Raw genomic sequence first — 10,702 nt, forward strand, 5'->3', positions numbered from 1 at the left:
CCGGCTCATGTCGTTCACTTCAAAGAGCCGGCTCTAAGAGCCGGTTCGTTCGCGAACGACACATCACTAGACCGAAATAAACATTGTTCACTCTGTAAACCAGTGTGGTGGTTGCTGTTGCCTTTTTTCGAATGAAGGGTTCGAGGTCGCTGTTGGATCAGACTTCGTTGTAGTGAATGTCTTCGCGCGGTTGGAGCAGAGAAAATGATTTCGTATAACGCAACAGGGTTTTTTTCGTCGTATGGGGGGCAGGAGAATGGGAATTGTTTTAATGCATGATGATTTTTTAACATAAGGGGGTATTTTCGCCCATGTAGGTTTCGTTCTAGAGGAGTTTCACTGTACCGGTATCAACACAGACAGCCATTCATTTGCTAAACTCTTCCCAAGATGTAGAGTGAAGGATTGTGCTTCTACACATGGAAGAGTAAGCAACATCTGATGCCCAAAATTTGAGTTTGACATGAAAAGACGAGTATGAGACAAGAGATCCTCATTTGAGCTTTTGCTTTCATATTGTTACATCTGAAGCAGTGGTCAGTGGGCATCCAACAAAGAGGGCAACCATGCTCAACAATTAAACGGCTTCTTTAATTTGACTTGTGTCGATTGATTGGAAGTAAGTAGTTTAGCTTGGAAAAACATAATAGCTGAAAAAAATGCACCTCTAAAATGATTTATTTAACTTTTATGGCCAAATTTTCAACACACGGGGTACGTCCATGGTGAGTCCAACGTGACCTATAATTTACTGCTTGACAAAAGACACACATTGGATAACAAGGAGAACACAAAGATAAACAATGTCATGATGCATAGCAACCATTTGCAAAAGGTTGACCAGAAACTGCAAACAAGGTGCACACTGATATGTTAGTCGACAATTTTTACAGAGAGAAGAGAGAGAGAACTTGCGCAAGTTTTGTCAAGCCGCTGTGTGGGCAACTAACTGCACAAGAACATATGCAGTCAACATTTGCAGGAAAAGGAGTGATTTACATTTGGAGGGGAAATATGCCGAGCAGGTGACATTTTTTAACGAGCAACAAATGGGAGAGGACTGACCATGCATGTGGAGTGAGCAAGGACATGGCAGACATGGCGCTGTCTGTCACACTTCCTGGAGTTTTTTCATTGCTTTTAAATTGCCAGTTTTAAAGCAAAGTCAGTCTCAGTCTGACAACAAAGATAATTATAGAGTAATTCAACATTTGATTGAAATACTTTTTTTTCCCTCTCATTTCAAACATTTTTATTCAACAAAAGAAAATGTACAACAATATAAAATACTGGTAATACAGTGAACTCCTAAAAATGGAGCCCTCAGGAACAATGGATAAGCCTTAGAATGTAATACTAGTAATTTTTATAACTATGATCCTACATATAGTGTTACATCATTGCTACTTGCAAATGAGCATTATCAAAAGAGAACTTGATTGCTTTTGTCCGGTGGCTCCCGCCGAGTTATTAGCGGAATAAACTGCTAATGTTTACGTGGGCAAGCTGTGCAAACTCTGGGCTCACATTTTCATGCATTCCACTCCATCCCTTGGTTGCGACTTATTCAAATGATTCAATAGGTTTGTTGTATTGCCTTGATTTTGACCACATGCAGCATGACGGTTTCCTCCTCCACATCACTCTGGAGAGAACACCACACAAGCAATGAGAAGGAACTTCTCTGGTCAAAATAGCGTCATCTTCAGAAGATTGGGCCAAATCATAGCTGCTTGTCAGCTGCGTGTTTAGCTGCACCACCGTATTTTCTGCACTATAAGGCTAATTGGATTATAATGCGTACCTTCAATGAATAGCCTATACTAAATCTGTGTTCATATATAGGGCGCTGTATTATAAGGCGAATAGAATAGAAGCTACAACAGTGGCTGCGGTTGAGCTATGCACCCACTAGATGGTGCTATGCTAAAGGCAATACAATACAGTACAGCATTATTTCGGGGGGCGGAGGGGGGGGGGTCTTCACAACCGCTGCAGCTGTAACTAAGCTATGAGAACCGGTCACAATCACGGACATACAAATACAAATGGCTTTACAAAACAATAAATAAAAGACAAAAGTTATGAAGGCAATTGATTCAACAAAAAGGCACACAAATCTCATGGGTTCACATCCACAAGGGGTTAAATATCCTTAGAAGACTTGCTTGTCTCCTTCTTCCTTCGCTTAGTCAGTAGTTAACTATGCTTTTGGTATTATCTTCGTTTCATAGTGGCTGCGGAGAGCTGACAAAATAGTTGTCTGTTTGAGTGTGTGTTGGCGAATGCACATGTCAATTCGTGTCGGGCAGAACCTTTTCACCAATTGGTTCCTGCTAATAATCACCACGAGATGGCAGTACTGGGCCTCTGATCGGAGGTTGCGAACCACTTATCTAACTGATATGCATTTGCTACTGTAAAAGCGGGGTGGTGAGTTACACCCTGGAATGGTCACTAGTCAATTGCAGGGCACAATGTCAAGATCAAAGTCTTAATGAAGTCAGGACAGCTGTCTCAAACGTAGTACAGTGTGCGGGCTCGTTTCAGAGAACACCACTGTTGTGAGCCTTCATGTCATGCAGCACCTATTCATCTACACCAGGAGACTGCAGATTTTGCAACAGATAACTATACTTACAAGCTATTCTGTACTTTTTAAGTGCAAAGGTATGTTGCAGTATGCAGTAAACCTCCACTTATCTAAACGTACTACTGCTAACTACTATTTCACATAAGTTGTCACACTTGACAGGCCATTTGAACATATTAAATAGACTAGAGCAGGGGTCCCCAACCTTTTTTGCCCCATGGACCGGTTGATGTCAGACAATATTTTCAGGGACCGGCATTTAAGGTGTGGCGGAAATAATACAACAAAATAATATGGTATGAGCTGCATGAAAACTGGAGTGTTTTCCAAATATAATAATAAACACAAGGAGCGTCGAATCTGGCCGCAACACGATGATCGCTGTGGTCATGTTTAATGCCTCCAAAATAGATGCGACGCAAATTCAAAGTGCATGAAAATGACGACTTACCACAGCCCCGAGCTTGATTTTCTGCAACCAGACGGTCCCATCTCGTGGTAATAGGAGACAATGACACCTCAAGTGTGTGGTTTATGTCCAGTCTACTTCGTAATTTTGTTTTCATCGCCGTTGCTGCAGAAAACCCCCTCCTCACACATGTAGCATGTCGGAAATAGCAACAGTGCTACTGTGGCGATCTCAGAATATTCAGCCATAACTTTAATCCAGTTGTCTCGAACGTACTTTTAAGGCCGAGCCACAACTTGAATCCAGTTGTCTCCGACGTACTTTTAAGGCCGCCGTCATTTGCGATCTCCAGCAGTTTTTTGAACTCGTTTTGCGAGCTCCGGTGTTTGTTTTTAGCCTAATTGGTCACTTGACGGAGAAGCGTGGTTTGACGTGTGTCAAGCTGGACACAGACGGATGTAACGGAGGATCCGGTAATTTTTTCAAAATAAAACATCTTTCGTATTCCGAAATAAATACAACGGAATTAAGGCAAGTTCTTTCTGTGCGGCCCGGTACCAAATGCGCTGCGGACCGGTACCGGTCCGCGGACCGGCGGTTGGGGAAGTCTGACATAGAGCAACACATACAGTACTGTACTACATGTACTGTATATGAATTTTTATTTTATTTTTTTATGAATATGTTGAAAAAATCCGCGATGCACTGAAGCCGCGATAAACGAACCGCGAAATAGCGAGGGATCACTGTAACTTGAGAGGTGTCCAGTCTGGTCTGAGAGGGAATATTATTGAATAGGTTGCTTTACAATGACCAATCCATCTGCTCTAGGCCATCGGTAATTGGCATTCTGAGCATAAAATCATTTGCACTGTAATACAGTGGGTTTGTATTCTTACAATATTGTATTATTTTATCCGTGAGTCACCGACTGCATTTGTTCATTTGTCTGACTTGCATGCAGGAAGCGAACATTCAGTTCCCACTTAGTGACTGTAAATGTTAGCGGGGGGGATTTTCTGTGTGTTGTATGATGTGCTCTGAGATGGATGGTGACCATGACCAGTCGGTCCACCGTGTAGTTTCTTTCACTTGAAGTCAAGCTCGGCTCCTCGCAACCCACAACAAAATAAGCGGCATAGAAAATAGATGGTCGGATATGCTTTTGTCAGTGTGCTCATGTGATAGTAAAGACAAAACACACAGAAACAAAAGTTGGTACAAATTTAGAATCTTAATAAAATTGATTTACAACAGCTTTGATGATTTGACCGACACAGCTTTACTTTGTTGTAACGCCTCCATGTTTGGGAGAGGACGCTGGCATGTGTTCGCCGCTCCTTCTTGTTCTTCTTTGAACTAATGCCAATGTACTTTGATGAGCTGAACGCCAGCGTTTCGCTCCTGTTCTGTTCTTGGCAGGGGCCTATACATGGACTGACCATCGGTGCTGTCTCGCTGGAGGTCCTTCAGCGGTTAAACCTGCTATTGTGCCTTGGTCTAGCTCAACGTGATGCCTTGGACCGCTACTATTCCGGGCTAGCCTCATTGCTTCCATCCACTTGGCTACTTTTCCAACCCTCATTGCAGCACAGCACTCATTTATGAAAAGGACTTGAAACCACTATTCAGTCATTTGAAGACATTGCCTTCAAACTCTCTGGTTCCTCCCCTCTCGTCACCGCTGCAATTTGCTGCTCTCCTAAACCTTACCCTTCCTTCCTCTCCAATTTCATGGACTTTCTGGCCAACTTCAGTGTCACCTCATTATCCATTCGCCTTAGTGACTTTAACTTTCACATTGATAATCACAGATCCAAACCACTGAACCTTCTGAATTGCTTCAACATAATAAGTCAATTTCCCCACCCATACCCGAGGTCATATCCTGGATCTGGTTTGAGCTACTGGAATCACTATCTAAAACCTCTCCGACCATAACTTGCACCTATCGGACTACGAGCCATTGCTTTTGATTTAAACATCCCTCTTTCTCTTTCCAAAACAAAACGTGAAATAACTTTCAGATACCTCAAATCCATTGATGCTCTGGCTCTCTCTCCACTTCTCACCGCCAAAGTGGAATTCTCCCCATCACAACTGACAACCCCTCTGAACTGGTCACCCACTACAACAACACTCTCTCCTCCTGTCTTGATGAACTTGCCCTTACAAAAACTAAAACGGTCTCCTTCACCTACACTGCCCCCTGGTATAGTACTGAGCTCCATAAAATGAAATCCCATTATCGTCAGCTTGCCTTAATTCCGTTGTATTTATTTCGGAATACGAAAGGTGTTTTATTTTGAAAATATTACCGGATCCTCCGTTACATCCGTCTGTGTCCAGCTTGACACACGTCAAGCCACGCTTCTCCGTCACGTGATCAATTAGGCTAAAAACGAACACCGGAGCTCGCAAAAATGAGTTCAAAAAACTGCTGGAGATCGCAAATGACGGCGGCCTTAAAAGTACGTCGGAGACAACTGGATTCGAGTTGTGTCTGAATACTCTGAGATTGCCACAATAGCACTGTTGCTGTTTCCCACATCCTACCTGTGTGAGGCGGGGGTTTCTGCAGCAATGGCGACTAAAACCACATTACGAAGTAGACTGGACATGAACCACACGATTGAGGCGTCGTTGTCTCCTATTACCCCGAGATGGGACCGTCTGGTTGCAGAAAATCAAGCTCGGGGCTGTGGTAAGTCGTCATTTTCATGCACTTTGAATTTGCGTCGCATCTATTTTGGAGGCATTAAACATGACCACAGCGATCAGAGTGTTGCGGCCAGATTCGACGCTCCTTGTGTTTATTATTATATTTGGAAAACACTCCAGTTTTCATGCAGCTCATACCATATTATTTTGTTGTATTATTTCCGCCACACCTTAAATGCCGGTCCCTGAAAATATTGTCTGACATCAACCGGTCCGTGGGGCAAAAAAGGTTGGGGACCCCTGGATTAAACTACAACTCAAATCTCATCCACCCTTGCTCCAACAATCCAAAATACTCTATTTCAACCATCAACCCACTCCTTAAACCCACTAGTAACACCGCTTCATCCTTCACAAAATGCGGTAGTTTCCAGAATTTCTTCCAGTCCGAAAGTGACACCATCCACAGTTCCCTCAAACTCCCTTCCACTCACCCATCTCCTGATCCACCTCCAGTTTCATGCAGCCCACAGCACTGAGACAGCTTTGCTTAGGGTGACAAAACGACCTTCTGATGACTGCTGTCTCAGGATTGCCATCACTCTTCAACCTCATGGACCTAAAAGCAGCTTTTGACACCATGGACCACACCCGTCTCCTTGAGCATCTCCATCACAGCCTTGGACAGACAAATCATGCACTGCAAATGGTTCAGGTCTTATCCTTCATACAGGACTCTAATTGCCTTGGAGTCCGTGAGTCCAGGCTGCTTCTTGTCACCTGTGGTGTTCTCCAGGGGTCAGTCCTCACCCCGATCCTCTTCAGGCTTTTAGGCTTTTGTGTTATTAAAAAAAGAGGGATCAATTAAATTAATTTCACAATTTTTTCACCAAAATTGCCTTATGACCTTTACTAACTTGATTGAAAAAAAAACAAAAAACAAATGAACATTTAAGATAATCTGGTTAAACAAAGGTGCACAGCCTCTTATAACGGGATTTGGCTATTATCCGGTCATATTCAAATGCATACCACCATTGAGAGTGGCACCAATTCACCCCCAAATAAAGTTCAGATGTTCTAGTAATTGGCAATGTTTAATAATATAGGTTACCTGCAATCCTGAGATTAGATGAAAATGTATTAAAAGATTAAAACGATGACATTGCCTTATTATTGATGCTTTCTTCTACCTCATGGCTGTGTGTGAACTCATACCGCTGTGTGTGAACTCATGCATCTGTGTGATTATCAGGAAAGTTTGTCCATAGCAGGAAATGCATTATGTCAGTTGCCAAGCCTGATATAACTAATTGTTTGCACAGAGTTTCCATTTTAGTTTCCAGTAGCTGAACAGGATTGTGAGTGTCAGCATCATGGGAAAGGAACGTCAAAGGAGGACAGCACAGACCCCCAAGCGAAGTTCATATCCTGCTTTTGTTGGGGAATTTATAGGGCTGAAGGTTTAAATTAGGCTTTTTTTTTTTGTTTTTTAAGGAGTCAGTGGTGCTCCTGCGAGCCAATGTGGCGCCCTGCGTATAATGTTATCTGACGCTCCCCTCCATTGATGATTTACATGCACTTACAAAGCAGTTTAATTTTTAATATTGCGTTTAATTCAAAAGATAATGTCACACAATTTATAACATCAAATTGAACATTTTCCTAATTTCATGACTGTTTCATGACTGCCAGTTTGACAGTAAGCAAAGACAGCAGATGCCTCACTTGCTCCTCCACAATCCAGCTGGGTCAGCAGACAGAGGCTCATCCTCAGACACAGGCTTTAGTGGGATTTCTAATAAAGTGAAAACAGTATTGTCATGAGTATACATGTTGTTCACAGCATTTATAATGTTTACAAAAGTAAAAAAAAATACATAAAAATGCACACATACACTACCCACATGCACACACAAACACACGCTACAATGAGTGACGAATGGGCAACATTGAATTATTACATACAATTTATTTGGAAGTAATGCGCGTCGTGTGGTCTTTCATCCATTCTTTCCCTCTCCCTCTCCCTCTTGCCAACCTCTACCGTCGCAAGTTTATCCCGAGATCCCTTTCCCTTGCCTCTCCGGACACACACAACATGTATGACAGCAGCAAGTTGACGTGAAAATCTCGACTTGGAAATTACGCCAGTCTAGAAAGCTGGCAAATTTTGTTTGAGGTTTTTTTTTTTTGGAGGGGGGGTCACCCATATTGCCCATATGAGGTTTTTTTTTTTTGTTTTTTTTGGAGGGGGGGTCACCCATATTGCCCATAGCCTGCCTGTGACCGCATATACTCAATACTGCATTGAAATGATTGAGCCAGAATCCCATAAGATCTGATTCTGTTTCCCTTAAAAACAATGCTCTTGTTAGTTTAGTCTTAATTCTGGTCCTTATTCACCTGTCACCTTATGCTGTGGTCATCCAGACACAGGAATCAAGATCCAGTCCTTTGGGGTCAGGACTTGGGTACTTGGAGCACATCTGCCAGCTCATCGAGAAAATTGGCCAGCTGCAGGAGAACAACCTTCGTCTTCAGAAGCAGATCTATCGCTTGCAGAAGGATGACAAGATGGCAAAGACTAAAGAGGTTCTTCTATTTTTATTCAGACTAAAGATGTTCTTGGAAGAAAATCTTCTGTGTCATCATTGTTGACTCAACTCAAAAGTCAGAAAAAAACCCCAACCAGACAGAAACACATTTGGCTTAGCACCACCATTTAAATGACAATGCCTGATTATTACTTATTTTTTTGGAATGCCTAGAACATAGACAGTGCTTGAAATCCAATGTTACATTGCATTATCGACTACACCGATTCCAATTAATTGGTGACTCTCACAATCATTAAAAATCCATGTTATCTTTGGTAGACCTGACTAAAGGAACAATCAATCACATCAGAAATGAACAGGCATTTCAAACATTGCATAACGCGTGGGTCATTGTTGTGCACAATGAGTCAAACTCCAAAGCCCAAACTTTAACCTGCGCAGATTTTAAAGTTTTTGGTAAACCAAAGGAGAATGCAAGTGTGAGAATAAAAAAGGTGACATCGACAAAAGGTTGACGTAGAATCAGAAGTCACCAAGTGTGTGTGTGTGTGTGTGTGTGTGTGTGTGTGCCTGTGTGTGTGAGAGGTCTCACACAGACCTCTCACATGTGGATGTGTGTGTGTATACAGTATATGTATGTATGTGTGTGACGGGGCTCACAACTGTGATGTTCTCAAGCTCCACGTCGCTGCCGCCTCAATAAAACCAGACGCGTGGAGTGTGGCTTTTCTCTCTTTTTTTATTACTGAAACACAGTATGGCAGGGGAATGGTGAAGTCGCGTTTGGTGTCGGACATAGCATGTGACTTCCCTGGCAGCTCTGCCTGAACAATACATCATCTTAGCAAGAGAAAATAAACAACAAGACCAAATACAAAACATGGGTGATCGTATCGTGATTATTTACAAAAAAAGGAAAGATGCACACACACTGCTATTTACGTGATGCCGCCGAACGCATCACACGCAGCAGAACGGCTGCGCAATGCACAACAATGGCGGCCGCGACGAACCGCCAGCAACAAACGCAAACAGTCACATGAAAAACGACATGAAAAACTATATACAGTACAACCAAAAGGGAAACAAACATTACCTGAAACACAGCATGGCAGGGGAATGGTGAAGTCGCGTTTGGTGTCGGACATAGCTGAGTAACAGAAAAGCACTATTAACTCAACGGGTACAAACTTTCATTCGACAAAACGTAAAATTAAATAACAATACAAAAAGCGATTTGGACTTGGGACAAATCAGGGAAATAATTAAAGACATAGCACCGTAGAAAAAGGAAAAACAAAGTGAAATATTGTAATTAAACTATAAATGAATCCGGACCGTCAATGAAACGTGATTTACCATGTGACTTACCTGGCAGCTCTGCCTGAACTACGGCGGAAAGCTGGTGCCATACTGTGCGCTGTCGCGTCACTTCCGCGGTAATTTAATAAACACAATGTAGCACTCCGTTACATATATATAAATGACCCTTGCGCCTAATTTAAGAGTGCGGTGAAACTCCTCTAGAACGAAACCTACATGGGCGAAAATACCCCCTAATGTGAAAAAATCTTCATGCATTACCATCATTCCCATTCTACTGCCCCCCCATACGACGAAAACCCCCCTTCATTTTCTCTGCTCCAGCCTCGCGAAGACATTCACTACAACAAAGTCTAATCCAACAGCGACCTCTACTGCTTCGTTCGAAAACGGCAACAGCAACCACCACACTGGTTTACATAGTGAACGATGTTTATTTCGGTCACAGCTGTGAGTTTCCTGAACGCAACATACTCATAGCTGCTCTGCCATTGGCTTACCGAGCATCATCCTGGCCTCCGATTGGCCAAGAGGTTACCTCACTGTCTATGTGCGTAGGTACTGAAGCTAGATCCGTGGAAGATAGAGTGGAATGCATTCGATTAGCTGCTCAGAGTACATTGCTTATGGCTCGACGGACATTCAAATAAACGAACGTTTCCTCGTATTACAAGTAAAGCATTTTCCTCGAAAATGCTTTACTTGTTATCATGCTAAAAATCTTACATTAACTGGAGCGCAAATGAGAGAAAAGCCCTCCAGTTAGCGTAAGGTTTTTAGCCTTCGAGAGCTAACTATGGCCATCGAGGACTACGATGCGCCCCGTAGCTGGCTTAAAAGTTCATTGCATGACATCAGCTGAGCAACGCTGTCTTAGGTGGCGATCGAGGGGAGGTCGAGTTAGAGACAGTGAGATGGTGGAAAGAAAAGCCACCGGGTCCAGGAAGTATTGGTTACTGTTAGATTCAGACGAGCATGTACGTTGCATTGCTAAAATGGCTACAAAACGGACCTTTGGATGTCAAGCAGCTAAGACAAGAAGAGCTCCGATGCTGGAAGAGAGTGTAAAAGGGATCAAAATGAAAGACGGAGCAAGTAAAATAAAAGACATTATCCAAGAAATTGATGTAAGTGAAAGTGAATGCTGATCGTAAA

The 10,702-nt window shown here is 42.7% G+C and overlaps 1 protein-coding gene across 3 annotated transcripts in view; it reads left to right on the forward strand.

Annotated features, from left to right (window-relative positions):
* LOC109520132 (uncharacterized) overlaps positions 1–10,702 on the forward strand; it is a 35,262-nt gene that overhangs the window by 12,269 nt on the left and 12,291 nt on the right. For all 3 annotated transcript variants that reach the window (XM_019877116.1, XM_019877125.1, XM_019877130.1), the window contains exon 3: positions 8,097–8,258. In XM_019877116.1, the coding sequence (XP_019732675.1) occupies positions 8,097–8,258 (162 nt within the window). The remainder of the gene's footprint in view (positions 1–8,096; positions 8,259–10,702) is intronic.

This window comes from Hippocampus comes, unplaced genomic scaffold, assembly GCF_001891065.2.
Source record: "Hippocampus comes isolate QL1 unplaced genomic scaffold, H_comes_QL1_v1.1 scaffold352, whole genome shotgun sequence".
Taxonomy (NCBI): domain Eukaryota; kingdom Metazoa; phylum Chordata; class Actinopteri; order Syngnathiformes; family Syngnathidae; genus Hippocampus; species Hippocampus comes.